This window comes from Grampus griseus (genome assembly GCF_964374135.1).
Source record: "Grampus griseus genome assembly, chromosome: 8".
Classification (NCBI taxonomy): domain Eukaryota; kingdom Metazoa; phylum Chordata; class Mammalia; order Artiodactyla; family Delphinidae; genus Grampus; species Grampus griseus.
Window position 1 is genome coordinate 58,566,604 of NC_139002.1, and position 17,960 is coordinate 58,584,563.

At 36.4% G+C, this 17,960-nt stretch overlaps 1 protein-coding gene across 2 annotated transcripts in view; it reads left to right on the forward strand.

Annotated features, from left to right (window-relative positions):
- FCHSD2 (FCH and double SH3 domains 2) overlaps positions 1 to 17,960 on the forward strand; it is a 291,907-nt gene that overhangs the window by 32,196 nt on the left and 241,751 nt on the right. For both annotated transcript variants that reach the window (XM_082659936.1, XM_082659937.1), the window contains exon 3: positions 15,687 to 15,732. In XM_082659936.1, coding sequence (XP_082516062.1) covers positions 15,687 to 15,732 — 46 coding nt within the window. The remainder of the gene's footprint in view (positions 1 to 15,686; positions 15,733 to 17,960) is intronic.

Consider the following 17,960-nt stretch of genomic DNA (forward strand, 5'->3'; position numbering starts at 1 on the left):
ACCATTTATTGAAGAGACTATCCTTTCCTCACTGTGTATTCTTGTCTCCCTTGTCAAATATTAGTTGACTGATTATGTATGGGTTTATTTCTCGGCTCTCTGTTCTGTTCCATTGGTTTATATGTCTTTTTTAATGCCAGTACCATCCTGTTTTGATTACTGTGGCTTTGTAATATAGTTTGAAATCAGGACATGTGATACCTCTGAGTTTTGTTCTTTGTCAGAATTGCTTTGGCTATTCAGGGTCTTTTGAGTTTCCATATGAATTTTGGGGTTGTTTTTTCTATTTCTGTGAAAAATGCCATTGGAATTTTGATTTGCATTGAATTTATAGGCTTTGTGTAGTATGGACATTTTAACAATATTAATTCCTCCCATCCATGAACATGAGCTTTCTTTCCATTTATTTGTATCTTCAGTTTCTTGCATGAATATCGTAAGTTTTCAGTGTTCATCTTTCACCTCCTTGGTTAAGTTCATAATGTTGAATTTTGTCAAATATTTTTTCTGCATCTATGGGAATGATCATCTGGCTTTTCTCCTTTATTCTGTGGTGAGTTACATTGATTAATTTTTCAGTGTTGAACCATGCTCTGATAAACCCCATTTGGTCATTATGTATTATCCTTTTTATATAATGCTGGATTTGATTTGCTAATATTTGTTAAGGGCTTTCACATCTATGTTTGTAGGGATATTGGCTGTAGGATTTTTTTGTTGCTGGTTGTTGTTGGTTTTTGGTGATGTCTTTTCAAGTTTTGGTGTAGTGGTGATATTGGTCTCATAAAATGAGTTGGTAAGTGTTCCTTTTTTCCTCTGCTTTCTGGAAGAGTTTATGTATGGTGGTATTCTTTCTTTCTTGAACGTTTGCTAGAATTAACCAGTGAAGCCATCTGGGCCTGGAGTTTTGTTTTTGTTTTTTGAGAGATGAGTCTTTAATTACAAATTCCACTTTTTTTTTTTTTTTGCAGTACGTGGGCCTCTCACTGTTGTGGCCTCTCCCGTTGCGGAGCACAGGCTCCGGACGCGCAGGCTCAGTGGCCATGGCTCACGGGCCCAGCCGCTCCTCGGCATGTGGGATCTTCCCGGACCGGGGCACGAACCCGTGTCCCCTGCATCGGCAGGCGGACTCTCAACCACTGCGCCACCAGGGAAGCCCTACAAATTCCACTTTTTAAATTGTTGTAGGGCTTCTCATACTTTCTATTTGTCTCCTTCAAGGAATTTGTCCATTTCATCTAGATTGCCAAATTTTTGGAGCATGTCTGTGGGTTCTTTGCACTTCCTGTGGATTTCCCATGGCTGACCTTGTACTTCTTGGATCCGTGTAGTCATTTTTTTTTCTGGCTGCATACTGCTTCTGTAGCTCCTAGGAATTCTGGGGTTCACCTCTTGCATCTATTTTTAAGACCCATTGACACACCAGGTGACCCTATTCTATGATACCTGACAATTTATATGCTGACATTCACTCTCACTTTTGGGCCCACATATATTCACAGAAAACATCAATAATTTTTTTAAAATTAAAATTGAAGTAAAATTAACATAAAGTTTACCGTTTTAACCATTTTAAAATATACAATTCAGTGGCTGCCAGTACATTCACAGTGCTATATAACCATCACCACTATCTAATTCTAAACCACTTTTATCACCCCCAAAAGCAACTAATTAAGCTGTCATTCACCATGTTACCCCTCCCCTAAGTCCCTGACAATGACTAATCTGCTTTCTATTTCTATTGATTTTCCTACTCTGGACATTTCATATAAGTGGAATCATACTGTATGAGGCTGTAAAGGTTAATTTTATATGTTGGCTGGGCTGTGGTGCCCAGATTTGTGTCAAACATTATTCTGAATGTTTCTCTGAGGGTGTTTTTGTATGAGGTTAGCATTTAAATCAGCAGATTTTAAGTAAAGCAGATTGCTCACCATAATATGGGTGGGCCTCATCTAGTCAGTTGAAGACCTGACTAGAACAAAAGACTGGTCTCCTGAGTAAGAGGGAATTCTGCAGGAGATGGCCTTTGGACTTGAACTGCATTATCATCTTTTTCCTAGGTCTCCATTCTGGTGCCCTTCAACTTAAATTGCAGCATCAGCTTTTCTCTAGGTCTTCACCCTATTATCCCACCCTGCAAAATTTAGACTTAACACCTCTATAATTCCATGAGCAAATTCCTTAAAATAAACGTCTTTTTATACATCTACACATGGTACTGGTTCTGTTTCTCTGGAGAACCATACTAACACAGTGGCCTTTTGTGACTGACTACTTTCACTTAGCATAGTGTTTTTGAGGTTCATCCGTGTTGTAATATATGTCAGTATTTATTAGTTTTTATGGATGAATAATATTTTATTTTATGGATATACCATATTTTGTTTATCCATTGGTCTCTTGATGGACATTTGGGTCATTTCCACTTTTTGGCTGTTATGAATAATTCTGCCATGAACTTTTGTCTACAAATTTTTGTTTTAACATCTATTTTCAGTTTTTTGAGTGTATACGGAGGAGTGGAATTATTGCAGTATATAGTAATTTTATGTTTAGTTTTTTGAGGAAGTACCGAGCACAACAGTTTTGCACAACAGGTGTACCATTTTACATTCTTCCCAGTGGTGTATAGGGGTTCTTGTTTCTCCACATCCTGGTCAATATTTGCTCTTTTCCATTTTGTTTTTGTTTGTTTATGTTATAGTCATCCTAATGGGCGTGAAGTGATATCTCATTGTGGTTTTGATTTGCATTTCCCTAACAAGTAATGTTGTTGGACATCTTGTCATATGGTTATTGGCTAGTTGTATATCTTCTTTGGACAAATGTCTGTTTAATACTTTTGCCCATTTTTAAATTGGACTGCTTGTCTCTTTGTTGTAGATTTGTAAGAGTTCTTGATATATTCTGGTTATTATACCCTTATTAGATATATGATTTGCAAATATTATTCCATTCTGTTGTCTTTTCATATTATTTATAAGTTCCTTTGATGCACAAACATTTTTAATTTTGATGAAGTTGATTTTACATATTTATTCTTTTGTTGATTGTGTTTTTGGTGTTCCATTTAATAATCTGTTGCCAAATTCAAGGTAAAGAAGTTACATTCCTATGCTTTCTTTTAAGAGTTTTATAGTTTTAGCTATTACATTTAAGTCTTTGATCCATTTTAAATTTTATGTTTGGAATGAGATAGGGGTCCAACTTCTTTCTTTTGTGTGTGCAGATCCAGTTGTCCTGGCACCATTTGTTTTTTTGTTTTTTTTGCGGTACACGGGCCTCTCACTGTTGCGGCCTCTCCCGTTGCGGGGCACAGGCTCCGGACGTGCAGGCCCAGTGGCCATGGCTCACAGGCCCAGCCACTCTGCGGCATGCGGGATCCTCCCGGACAGGGGCACGAACCTGCATCCCCTGCATCAGCAGGCGGACTCTCAACCACTGTGCCACCAGAGAAGCCATCCTGGCACCATTTGTTGAAGAGACTATTCCGCCTCTAATGGTCTTGGCATCCTTGTTGATAATCAGTTGGCCGTAGATGTTTGAGTTGGTGTCTGGACTATCAATTCCATTGAAAAATACTGTAAATCAACAGACATATACAGAACACTCCACCCAACAAAGCAGAATATACATTTTTCTCAAGTGCACATATCTCAAGGGTAGACCATAAGTTGGGGAATAAACAACTATCAACACATTAGAAAATACCAAAATCATGCAAAATATCTTTTCTGATCACAATGGAATGATGCTATAGAAATCAACAGAAGGAAAACTGAAAAATTTGCAAATATGTGGAGGCTAAACACTGTAATCTTGAACAATGAGTGGGTTAAAAGAAATCACTAGGAAAATTAGAAAATAGTTTGAGAGGGATGAAAACAAAAACACAACATAACAAAACTTATGATATGCAGTGAAAGTGCTTGGGAAATTTATAGCTCTAAACACTTACATTAAAAATGAAGAAAGATCTCATATTAACCTAACTTTACACCTAAGGAACTAGAAAAAGAGCAAGCCGAAACCAAAGCTAGCAGAAGGAAGAAAATAATAAAGATTATATTAGAGATAAACAAAACAGAGAATAGCAGGACAATAGAATCAATGAAACCAAAGTGGGTTCTTTGAAGAGATCAACACATTGACAAACCTTTAGCTAGTGTTAGAAAAACAGAAGATGACAATAAATAAAATCAGAAGTGAAAGTGGGGACGTTACATCCTGTTCTACTGAAATAAAAAGGATTATAGGAGAGTACTGTGAGCAGTTGTACACCAACAAATTGGATAACCTAGACGAAATGGATAAATTCCCAGAAACACACAAATTACTAAAACTGAATCAAAAAGAAATAGAAATGCTCAACAGACTTTCGACAAGTAAAGAGATTGAATTAGTAATCAAAAAATCTTCCAACAAAGACAAGTCTAGGACTAAAATTCACGGTTGAATTTTACCTTATGGTTAAAGAAGAACTAACATCAATACTTTTCAGAATCTTCAAAAAAATAGAAAATGAGGGAACACTGCTAACTCATTCTATGATGTCCTTATTACCTTGATAACCAAAGTCAAAGATACCACAAGAAGCTACAGATCAGTATCCCTTATGAACATTGATACAGAAATCCTCAACAAAATACTAGTACACTGAATCCAACAACACATTAAAAGGATTATACACTATGACAAAGTGAAATTCATTCCAGGAATGCAAAAGTTCAATATAAGAAAATCAAGGAATGAAATATACCATATTAATAGAATGAAGGGGAAAAAAACCCCATTAATAGCATGAAGGGGACAAAATTCAATACCCTTTCATGATAAAAACACTCAAACTAGGAATTGAAGGAAACTTCTTTAATAATCCTGTTTTTTAAAATATTTCCTTATTTAGTTGGTTGCTCTAGGTCGTAGTTGTGGCAGGTGAGCTCCTTAGTTGTAGGATATGAACTCTTAGTTGTAGCATGCCTGTGGGATCTAGTTCCCTGACCAGGAATCAAACCCGGGCCCCCTGCCTGTGGGGCTTGGAGTCTTAACCACTGCTCCACCAGGGAAGTCCCCTGAAGGAAACTTCCTTAACATGATAAAGGACACATATGAAAAGCCTACAAGTTAACATTATACTCAGTGGTGAAAGACTACAAGCTTTCCCCCAAAAGGAACAAGGGAGGATGCCCACTTCACTACTGCTATTTTCTTGTGACTTTGACATTCTATAATTCTATCTCGAAGTGGTATTTGCTTCATTAGGGTTTTTGTTTGTTCATTTTTGTTTTTAAGTTTTAAAAATTCATCTGCTCCATGGCAGCATTTTTCTCATGAGGGTCCTTCAGCTACTCGGTTTTTCCTGTGCTGTTTTTTCTTCTTTTTAAAATTTTGTATTTGCATAGATCTATTCTTACTCCTTTTGGGGTTATTTTTGAATGAAGAGGGTTTTTCCTGTACAACTTTTTAGGATACCAGAAGTAGGTATCTTAGGGTAGCTACAGTCTTCAAATTTACAGTAATTTTCTCTATGACCAGGGTTGAGTTGTATGAATTTATTTTCTTTCTCCTCAGCCAGAGAAGATGGCTGCTGCAGGGCCGTTCATAGTGCAGGCTGTCTCACTATTTTTCTTTTTTGCCATACCAAGCAGCCTAATTTCTGCCAGTGTAGATTGTTTGTGTGATTTCTAATTTAGTACTTTCTCCTCTGTTTCTTCAAACTGAGCAGCAAACAAAGGTCCCTCTACCAGCACATGTCCCCTGTCTTTTTTTTTGTTTGTTTTGTTTTTTGTGGTATGCGGGCCTCTCACTGTTGTGGCCTCTCCCCTTGCGGAGCACAGGCTCCAGATGCACAGGCTCAGCGGCCATGGCTCACGGGCCCAGCCGCTCCGCGGCATGTGGGATCTTCCCAGACTGGGGCACGAACCCGTGTCCCCTGCATCGGCAGGCGGACTCTCAACCACTGCGCCACCAGGGAAGTCCTGTCCACTGTTTTTGTTGTTGTGAATGTGGTTTAAATTTTATACCTCAGAAAGCTGCAGTTGAAGAAATGTACTCCCCCCACCCCTTTGAGTTTTGGAACCTCATGCCTTATATCTACCCTCCTCCAATTTAATTGTCTCTCCTTAGGTCTCTCTTCCACTTACATTTCTTATGTTTACTAGTTTTATTGGAGATCATGTTTGCGTTTATGTTTTTTATTCTGTTTGTTGCTTTTGGGTAATTTCTGAGAGAAGGGAGATTCTGACTTTGCTCTGTTATCTATTACCAGAAGTACTTAAAATGTAATTTTTTGTTAGTGCTTTACATATTCAGCTAGTCAAAATATTTTAACTGGATTAAATTTCATAATTATAAACTGTAGATGTGATATTTTCACTTAGCTAACAAATACTTTTCTAGTATTTACTATGTGCCAAGGCTGTTCTAAGTGCTTTATCAATATGTACTCATAATTCTATGAGGTAGATGTTTTTTTTATTCTTATTTAATTGATCGGAAACTGAAGCATGGTAAGGAAAATTAACTTGCCCAAGGTTACCTAATGAATAAGAAATAAGAATGAACACTTTCTACCTTTCATTCTATGCCTGTAGCATTTGTGGGTCTTGGCATCATTTGATTATACCTTATGCTAGTGAATCCCTTGAGAGTAGAGTCCATGCCTCATTCATTTTTATATTCCCAGTGCATATTTAGTAGAATACCTGAAATTCAGAAGATACTCAATGAATGTTGTTGGTGAATTAATATTTTTTATTAGGAGCCAAGTAATCTTCTCTCTGTCAGACTTATATAGCTTCAGTTGTTTGTTCTACTTGCCTTGTTTAAAAATTTTTATTTTTTGTTATTCTCATGTCATCATTTTAATGCTATTGCCATATTTGTGTTAATAACACCTCTAAAAACAGCTGTTGTATTCCAGGGCAAAATTATAAAGGTTTCCTTATGAAAGAGTTGTCAGTGTCCTGATAATATAAGTACTAGTACCCTTACCCCAGTTTGCTATCCGTGCTAACAGATTATTTTTTATATTCTGATATTAGTTTTTTTTTTTTTTTAAATAAATTTATTTATTTTATTTATTTATTTTTGTCTGCGTTGCTGTGCGTGGGCTCTCTCTAGTTGCGGTGAGCGGGGGCTACTCTTCGTTGCGGCGCATGGGCCTCTCATTGCGGTGGCTTCTCCTGTTGCGGAGCACGGGCTCTAGGCGCACGGGCCTGGGTAGCTGCAGCACGCGGGCTCAGTAGCTGTGGCGCACGGGCTCAGCTGCTCCGTGGCACGTGGGATCTTCCCGGACCAGGGCCCGAACCCGTGTCCCTTGCATTGGCAGGCGGATTCCTAACCACTGCACCACCGGGGAAGCCCGATATTAGTTATTTTTAAACAGTGTCATTTGTAAAATAAGAGGTCAGCGAACTCAGAGTAGTAAAAATGTGGTGGTCATCTTGTAGTTCATTTGTTTTTATTGCTGAGTTTTATTCCACTGTAAGAATATGTCACTGTTTGTTGATCTATTATCCCACTGGCGGGCACTGGGACTGTTTCCTGTTTTGGGCTATTTATGAATAAAAGTGCTATGAATATTCTCGTCAAGTGTTTTTGTGGAGATTTGTTATCATTTCTCTTGGTAAATGCCTAGTATTAGAATTTATGTCAAGATAGATGTATGTTTAGTTACATAAGAAATACCAGATTTTTTTCCCCAAGTGGTTGTACCATTTTACATTCCCATGGACTACATGTTAGAGTTTCATTGCTCTGTACCCTCACTGATATTTATAATTATCAGTATTTTTAATTTTAGCCATTCTGGTGGGTGTGTTTATTTTTAATATTCATCATTATGGGTTTGATATCCCATCTCCACTACCAGCATTAATAATTTGAATGTTCTTTGGTGTTCTGCTTATCCTGGTGATGAATTACAGAGTTAGGGAGTTCCCAAGACAACTCTCACTCCAGATACCAACTGCAAGTTTGGAGGCCTCCAAGACCACTCTCACTTCTGTCATGACTTGCAAGATCGTGGTCCCCAAGACTAACCTTGGATTTGATAATTTGCTAGAAGAACTCACTGAAAATTTACTTAAAATTATGGTTTATTATAGTGAAAGGATATATTTTAAAATTAGCCAAGGGAAGAGGTGTATTTGGTCAGTTAGATAGATTGACTGCCCATGTGGCTGACCTTGGTCTCCAGCTCCTTCAGAAGTTCAGCTGATACCACATGCGCCCCGGCCCCCCGCCCCCCCCCCCCCAATAAATCACGTTGTTAGCATTTTCTATCTGGCATGGCCTAAGGGTCCCAGGTAAACAAAAACACTCTTATCAGGCATGACATTCCAAAGGTTTAGAGATTACCTCCCAAAGCCAAGGGCAAAGGCCAGACCTCTCTTTGGGCAAGGCTAAACCTTTATTACACACCTTTATACCTTCCTTGGTTGTTTTTTATTTTTCTTTCATTAATTTTCTAAATATTTTTGTGACTTTTTAATGAAAATTTCAAACATACAACAAGGTTGAAAGAATTTTACAGTAAACACCCATCATCCAAACCTAAATTCTACTGTTAATATTGTACTGTGCAGTATACTCGCTTTGTCACTTATCTATGCATTTACCCATCCTCTATCCACCAGCAATCCACCTTATTTTTAAAATTTATTTCAAAGTAATTGTACACATTACCAGGCTTTTCCGTAAATAATTCAGCATGCAGATCATTAGAGTTCAGTATTTCTTATAGTTTCTTATTTTGAGGTAAAATTTATATACAATGAAATATAAATCTTAGGCATACAATTGCTAAGTTTTGACAAATACATACACTCAAGTAACCCAGCCTCTATCAAAATTTAATTTTGTATTTTTCTTTTCTTTTTTCTTAATTTATTTATTTTTAATTTTTATTTTTGGCTGCGTTGGGTCTTTTTTGCTGTATGTGGGCTTTCTCTGGTTGCAGTGAGCGGGGGCTACTCTTTGTTTCGGTGCACGGGCTTCTCACTGCGGTGGCTTCTGTTGTTGCAGAGCACAGGCTCTAGGCGCTCAGGCTTCAGTAGTTGTGGCGTGCGGTTTTAGTTGCTCCGCGGCATGTGGGATCTTCCCGGGCCAGGGCTTGAACCAATGTCCCCTTCATTGGCAGGCAGATTCGTAACTACTGCGCCACCAAGGAAGCCCCCCCCCTTTTTTTTTTAATATTTATATATTTATTTGGCTGCACCGGGTCTTAGTTGCAGCATGCGGGCTCTTTTAGTTGTGGCAAGTGGGCTCTTAGTCGAGCCATGCGGGATCTAGTTCCTGACCAGGGATCGAACCCGGGCCCCATGCACTGGGAGCGTGGAGCCTTACCCACCGGATCATCAGGGAAGTCCCCTTCCTTGGTTTTTAAAGCTCACAAAATGTTTGTGTTAACTGATACAATCTGTGACCAAGGTCAAGAAACTTAATTGGTTCCTATGGGATATAGACTGTGATCTTGTTTCTGCCTATCCCAGGAGCTAACCTAACTGAGCTGTTTAACTGAAACTTATGAAGTCTAAAACCTGATTATAGAGTTTCTGTCTGTTCTTTCATTCATTATGCAAACGTTTATTGAACTACTACCGTTTTCAGGCACTGTGCTACACATGTAAATACAAAGCACACTCATTGCTCCCAGGGAACTCCATAGTCAATTCACGAGACAGTTACAGTATTTGAAGCACGTGCTATGTTATAAGATGCTGGAGGATCACAGAGAGGGTGTCTAAATCACAAGTGGAATTCAGGAAGATTTCTCAGGAGAGGTCATGTTTAAGCTAAGTTTTGAAGGATATGAGATTTAGGTCAAGTAATAGGGGAAAGGAATTCCAAGCAGAAAGGACCACGTTTGCTAGAGTGTGAAAGCAGGAGCCTAGATCCTTTTACTATACTTATCTGTAGCCTAGGATGTGAATGGAGGAGTTTATAGACATGAAGCCACACTAGCAGTCAAGTCTGGATAGTAAGTAACCTCATCTGTCATGTTAAAGGAATTTAGATTTTTTTCTAGGAGTGATGAAGAGCCATTTCAGAAATGTTAGCAGGAAAGTGGCTTGATCAGATTTATTTTACGAAAATTATTTAGAGCATTAGATTTTTATTAAAGAATTGTTGCATGGATTTATTCTTACTCCTTTCTATATCATATGGAATTTATATGAGTTGATTGAAAATTAGTGCTTTTTTATCTTTAATTTTTTTCTAATTATAGAAATATTAAATAATTATTAGAAGAAAAACATAGAATAGAAAATAAAGAATCTCATGTCCCCTTATTTTAACAATAAAAATTTGGATATATTCTTTGAGTGGCCCCCCCGATACGTATTTTCCAGGTATACAGAATTTATACAGATACCTGTATTACATAGAGGTATATATTAATATTTTTAAGATAAAATGAGATCTTGCTTTACATATTCTTCTGAAGCTTTTAAAAAATATTGGGTAATATAGCTTTCTTCATAGTACTTATAATTATCCCATTTATTATTAAATATTTCTTTGTATAATGATTTGATTACTATCTGTTAGTCCTATTTGATGCCTGTCTTATTCAGTGCTATATCATCAGTACCTATACAGGTACTTTGTTCCTTTTTATGGCCTTTTCCACGATAGCCAGTCAGTTAATGTTTATTGCATGAGTTAATTGAGGCTATCTTTCTATACCAGCACATATAGAATTACCACATTCTTTTTAGTGGCCGTATAGGATTCTTCTGAATGTAATAGAATATATTTTGAAAGGTTAGTTTGTTCCATTTAACTATTAAATTTTTAAAAATATGCAGTGGGAATGTAAAATGGCACAGCTGTTATAAAAAATAGTTTGATGATTCTTCAAAAAGTTAAGCACAGAATTATCATATGACCCAGCATTTCTACTCTTAAGTATATATTCAAAAGAACTTAAAACTTAGTTCTACATAGAAATTCATAAACGAATGTTCACAGCAGCATTATTCATACTATTGAAGATGTAGAAACAACTCAAATGTCCATTGGTGGATGAATGGATGAATTGTAGTATATCCACGCAATGAAGTATTATTCAGCCATAAAAAGGAGCAAAGTATTGACACATTCTACAACTTGGATGAATCTTGAAAACATGCTAAGCGAAAGAAGGCAGACACAAAAGATTACATATTACATGATTCCTTTTATATGAAATATCCAGAATAGACAAGTCTATGGAGAGAGAAAATTGGCTTAGTTGTTGCCAAGGGTAAGGGGAGTGGGAATGGAGAATGATTACTTACTTAATGGGTATGAAGTATTCTTCTGGAGTGATTAAAAAGTTTTGAAAGTAGGGAGAGGTGGTGATTGTACACACTGTAAATGCACTAAATGCTGTTGAATTGTATACTTTAAAATGCTTAATTTTATGTCATATAAATTTTACCTCAGTGAAAAATATATACATGTACACATGGTATAGATTCAAACAATACAAACAAGAAATCAGTAAAAGATCTTTCTTTTACCACTATGACCAATTCCTTTCTTCATAAGGAACCATTGTTAGACCAGTTTCATGTTAAATATTTCAGGGAATTCTATCACAGTGATTCCTAAGGGGACCACAGTAGCATTTTTGAATGGTACAGTTTTATATCTGATGGACTGTGGTAACTGAGAAGTATCATAATGATCATAATCCAGCATATACATGTAAACATTTTTATATGAAAAGATAGTAATATACTATATATATTATTCTGTAACTTTTTTGTTTACTAACCATTGCATCTTCCTATAAAGTTGCAATTTACTAAATAATCCATCTTTTCCCCTTTGAATCAAAATGCCATCTATTTTAGTTACTAAATTTTTATTTATTGATATTTGGTATTTGGGTATATTTGGGTGTATTTCTGACTTATGTTTCATTATCTCTGTTTGCTCATTTCATTACCGAGCTGTTTTAATTACTGTTGCTTTTAAACTTAATTTTTACTATCTGGTGAGAGTAGGTGATAATTTTTAACATTATTCTTTCTTAGAATGTTTATAACAATTCTTTTTTTAAAATTATTTATCTTTGGCTGCGTTGGGTCTTTGTTGCCGTGCACAGGCTTTCCCTGGTTGCGGCGAGTGGGGGCCACTCCTCACTGCGGTGCACGGGCCTTTCATTTTGGTGGCCTCTCTTGTTGCAGAGCATGGGCTCTAGGCGCGCGGGCTTCAGTAGTTGTGGCACACGAGCACAGTAGTTGTGGCTCGCGGGCTCTAGAGTGCAGGCTCAGCAGTTGTGGCGCACAGGCTCAGTTGCTCCGTGGCATGTGGGATCTTCCCGGACCAGGCTCGAACCTGTGTTCCCTGCATTGGCAGGCAGATCCTTAACGACTGTGCCACCAGAGAAGCCCCTATAACAATTCTTAAGTGTTCATTTTTCCATTTGAACTTTATAATCAACTTACCTACATAAAAGAAAAATTCTCTTGGAATAATGGCAAACTTATCTCTCAGCTCCTCAAACCTTGGCAACTGATAATCTACTTTCTGTCTTTATGGACTTGCCTATTCTGAACATCTTTTATAAATGGAATCATAATATGTGGGATTTTATGTCTGGCTTCTTTCACTTAGCCTGATGTTTTCAAGTTTCATCCATATTGTAGCGTATATCAGTACTTTGTTCCTTTTTATGGTTGAGTGATATACCATCATATGAATGTAGCAACATCTTGCTTATCCTTTCATCAGTTGATGGACATTTGGGTTGTTGTCACTTTTTGGCTATGATGAATAATGCTGCTATGAATATTCATTTATAGGTTTTTGTGTAGACATATGTTTTAAGTTTTCATGGGTATATACCCAGGAATATAATTGCTGGGTCTTATGGTAACTCTGTTAAACCTTTTGAGGAACTCTCAGACTATTTTCTGAAGCAGCTGTACTGTGTTACATTCCCAAAAGCACTCTACGAGAGTTCTCATTTCTCTACATCCTTGCCAGCACTTGTTTTTGTCCATCTGTTTAATTATAGCACCCATTAATATTTTAAAAGAGAAACTGATGTTGAATTTTAACAAATGCCTTTATATCTTATATGAAGGTTATTTTTTTGCTCTGTTCTCTTGCTGTGGTTTATAATAAATAGATTTCCTAATATTGATGATGTAAATTTTGAGCAGTTGTGATCTTGTATTTGTTTTATTTAGAAGAAGAAATTACTTAGTAGACATGTAATTGTTTAACAACAACTAAAAATTGCACTGACAATTTTGAAATTAGTTGATGTGCATGTTCAGAGTAAAAGAGTTTAGTTCCCCTTTTCTTGCAGACTTCACTTGAACATTCTTATTTCAAGATGAGATACATCTAAGGTTAAAAGGGTTCTAAATAAATAGCTGAAATATTTCCTTTCATCTTTTGTAAAATATTAAAAATATTACCTCCTTCAAAATGAAGGTAAGTTTTCAGATTTTTAATGATTAAAGTTTAAGCGAGTTCATTTTAATTAGTCTTGTTTGCCTGGGGAGATATATTTAGTAACACAAGTCATAATAATTTCTCAGTACAATTTTAGTAAAACAACATGGGTGTAAAAAAGGTTTGTGCATATGTTTATAAGTGCATTTATTTACTTAAAATAAGGACTTTATTTTTTCAAACATAATGTATATTCTTACTAAAACATCAGAAAATATAGAAAGCAAAATCAAAAGAAGAAAGTGAAAGCCAGTAATCCCACTGTCCAGAGAAAACTTACATTACTATTATATATATGTATATGCAGACACACATAATTTACATATATATACACATACACCAAATATATATATAATACAGTATACAAATGCATGTATACAGTGTGCTTTACATATATGCATATATAATATATAGTTTATATGTTTTCTCTTAAGGAGAGTAGACGAATTGTATTTTAAAGGACTGTGTTAAACACTTTATAATGCACCAAACCCCATAAGGAAAAGGGTCTTGCTCAACTCTTTTTTTTTTTTTTTAAATTGTGGTAAAATACATACAAGATTTACTATCTTAATCATCTTTAAGTGTACAATTTAGTGCTATTAAGTACATTCATTTTGTTTTGCTGCCACCACCATCCATCTTCAGAACTCTTTGCATCTTGCAAAACTGAAACTCTCTACCTATTAAATAATAACTCTTCTGATCCCCTCCTCCCACTCCCTGGCAATCACCATTCTCCTTTGTGTCTATATGATTTTGACTGCTCCAAGTACCTTATATAAATGGAATCATACAGTATTTGTCCTCTTGTGGCCGACTTAACTTCACTCAGCGTAATGTCCTCAAAGTTTATTCATGTTGTAGCATATGTCAGAAATTCCTTCCTTTTTAAAGCTAAATAATAGTTATCCATCCCAAACAAATGTAGTGAAATTTTAAATACTTTAATTTCTTACAGAAGAAGTGAATAGTCATGTTGGTAAATTTAAATAATTATTAAAATGGGGAGTTTTGGTTTATTGCCTTTTTTTCTATTCCAGCTCTTTCTTTATATTTTTCACTTTTTACTGTGATATCTCTGCCTTAATGAAGTGCTTTTAAGAGCACAGATACCTGACACCTCACAGAAAAGTCTTTAAACTCAGACTACTCAAAGTAAATTGTTAATGTTATCATATTTCATTGATTCTACCTTGTCTCTGGTTTGTAAGGTACACTGTTATTTCATGTACTGTTAAGATAGAAGAAAATACTGCCAATCATTATGTATTTGTTTATTTATTTATTTTTAAAGGAACATTTATTTATTTATTTTTTGGCTGCATTGGGTCTCTGTTGCTGTGTGTGGGCTTTCCCTAGTTGTGGCGATTGGGGGCTACTCTTCGTTGCGGTGCGTGGGCTTCTCATTGCGGTGGCTTCTCTTGTGGCGGAGCACGGGCTCTAAGTGCGTGGGCTTCAGTAGTTGTGGCACGTGTGCTCAGTAGTTGTCTGCCAGTCATTTAAAAGATGAATACCAATATCATAAATGTTAAAATGTGAAAAGTATTTACTGTAGAGTCTGTGAAATATAATAACGTGTGGAAAGGGTGCTCTTATTATGCCATAACATGTGGTGGCCTTGTACTTTGTTCTGTGACTCCTGTAAAAGAATGGAATGAAGGAAATGATTTGACTATTTCATGTTGAGAAGCTGATCAAATTTTGATTTTCACCTTGTTTTCTATAGTCCCTCTATGTTTATTATTTATATTCAGGAAACATTTTTACTACCTACTATGCACTAGCCATTGTGATAACAGTAGCTAACACACACATGCACGCACACACACACACACACACACACATATCTGTCTTTTACTCTGTGCTGGTCACTATTTTGAGCACTTTATATATTGTCATTAACTAAATTTTACACTATCCCTATGAGGTAGATACTATTTCTATATCCATTTTACCAAGAAGGAAACTGAGGCACAGAGAAGTCAAGTGACTTGACCAAGGTCATACAGCTAGTAAGTGGTGGAGCTAGGATTTGAATGTGGATTGTATTAACTCCAGGGTCTGTGGTGTCAGCAGTATTCTTAGGTACATAAGGTGAATGACATATTGTGCCTTCCCTCAACACAGCTTACCAAGCAGTATGTGAGGGTGTATTGATAACTTTACATAAAATTATTGTTATATGTTTGGTAACGAATTTTTATTTGTGTTTTTAGGACATTCAGTCAGAAGAAGGCTGCTATTGAAAGAGAGTATGCACAGGTAAGCTTGGAAGTGGAGGTCCCCATCCTAGAATACCTCTTCTTTGGCTTAAGGGCAGATATGGTTGTTGGAGAGAAGTGTTGGCATCCCAGTATCCTCCTTTTCTTATTTTTGGTTCTCTCACTTTGATCCTCCTTTTACTCCATTTGAATCCTCAAATGAAGAGCTAATTTGCTTCTTACTACAAAGAATGTTGTGAACATTCTGGGAGAAGATAATAGTCACAATATTTGTAAAGTATTTACAAGTATAACTAATAGTGAATACATTTTACAAGTATATATATTCATTCTCCCTTATATATCCCATACTCTGCAGTTTTTATGAAAGGTTAATTATTTTTGTTCAATCAGGTATTTATTTCTCATTAGGTCCCTGTTGATAGAGAATGGCGTGCTTTCAGTGGATGATACGGTGCTATTTATAGGGAAATTTAAGCATTTATTTTATTTTTTAAAAATATTTATTTATTCATTCATTCATTCTGCACTGGGTCTTAGTTACGGCATGTGGGATCTTTGTTGCGGCATGTGGGCTCTTAGTTGCAGCATGCGGACTTCTTAGTTGCAGCATGTGGACTCTTAGTTGTGGCATGCAGGCTTCTTGGTTGTGGCATGCGGACTTCTTGGTTGCAGCATGCAGACTTCTTAGTTATGGCATGTGACCTCTCTGTTGTGGCAGGCATGAGGGATCTAGTTCTCCGACCAGGGATCGAACCTAGACCTCCTGCATTGGGACCGTGGAGTCTTATCCACTGGACCACCGGGGAAGTCCCATAAGCACTTATTTTAATTAGAATCTTATTTGCTCTCAGATAGCTAAATGTGCCAAGGAAAAATTATGTTGATATATCATTTTGTGAGTATGTAAGAATTAATAACTACCCATCCTTATACAAAAACAGTTCAACATAATTTGGAAATTTTGGCCCTTGTAAGCAATTACTTTCCATGTGGAGTAGAATTATAAAATTGATCCCCCCCCAAAAAAATCATAAAAGTAGTATTTGTTACAAAATTTAAAAATACAGGAGAGCACTAGAAGGAAAAATTAACACCCAGGAAATGCTGTACATGATAACCCGTTATCAGCGTAATTTGTGTTGTTGCTGCTGCTATTGTTATTATCAATATAAATAATAAAATTGGGGAATGATTTTATTTGTACTTTGTTAGGTTTTGATTTTAGTTTTATTCTGGTTTCTTTGTAGTTTACCAGGTAGCTGTCTGCCTTTATTTTATTTTATAGTCTTAGAAAAGGAATTATCTATTTTTGAAAACTTAGATAGACTCAGTAATTCATTAATTCAGCTGTTAGTTATTGAGTACTTATTATATATCAGGTGCTTTACATAATGAATACCATTAGTTCTAACTTTAGTGCTGGACCTTTATTCTTTGCATATATAATAGATACTAGTATTGATAGCTAATATTGATGTAATCCCTACATTGTACTAGGCACTTTGCTGATAATTCTACATATATTATCTGGTTTAATTCTCTCAATAAACCTTTAAAATAGGGAGTTACTATGCTCTTCACAGGTATGTTTTCATATAGTCCCTTTATAGATATGCTTCCATTGGGATCAGAGTATATGATCTGCTTTTAAAATTTAATACAGGGGGGCTTCCCTGGTGGCGCAGTGGTTGAGAGTCCGCCTGCTGATGCAGGGGACATGGGTTCGTGCCCCAGTCCAGGAAGATCCCACGTGCCGCGGAGCGGCTGGACCCGTGAGCCATGGCCGCTGAGCCTGCGCGTCCAGAGCCTGTGCTCCGCAATGGGAGAGGCCACAAAAGTAAGAGGCCCGCGTACCGGAAAAAAAAAAAAAAAATTTAATACAGGGAATTCCCTGGTGGTCCAGTGGTTAGGACTCTGTGCTTTCGCTGCCGAGGGCCCGGGTTCGATCCCTGGTCAGGGAGCTAAGATCCCAAAAGCTGCATGGCCAAAAAAAAAAAAAAAATTTTTTTTTAATACAAAGTGAAAATTTTTTCATGATATATTCTTCTGTAACATATTGTAAAGTTTTAATAATCAAATAAATAGGACTGGTTCGTAATTAAAAATATAAAATAGTACATTAAATTGTATGAAAAGTAGCAGTCCTCTGATGTAATGCCAGTCTTTTTTCCTCAGAGAAAAGATTAAAAATGGATCCTGTTTTGGTTCTTTTGGTGATCTTTTCCATATCTTTAAATAATATGCATAATTGATTCTTGATTTATC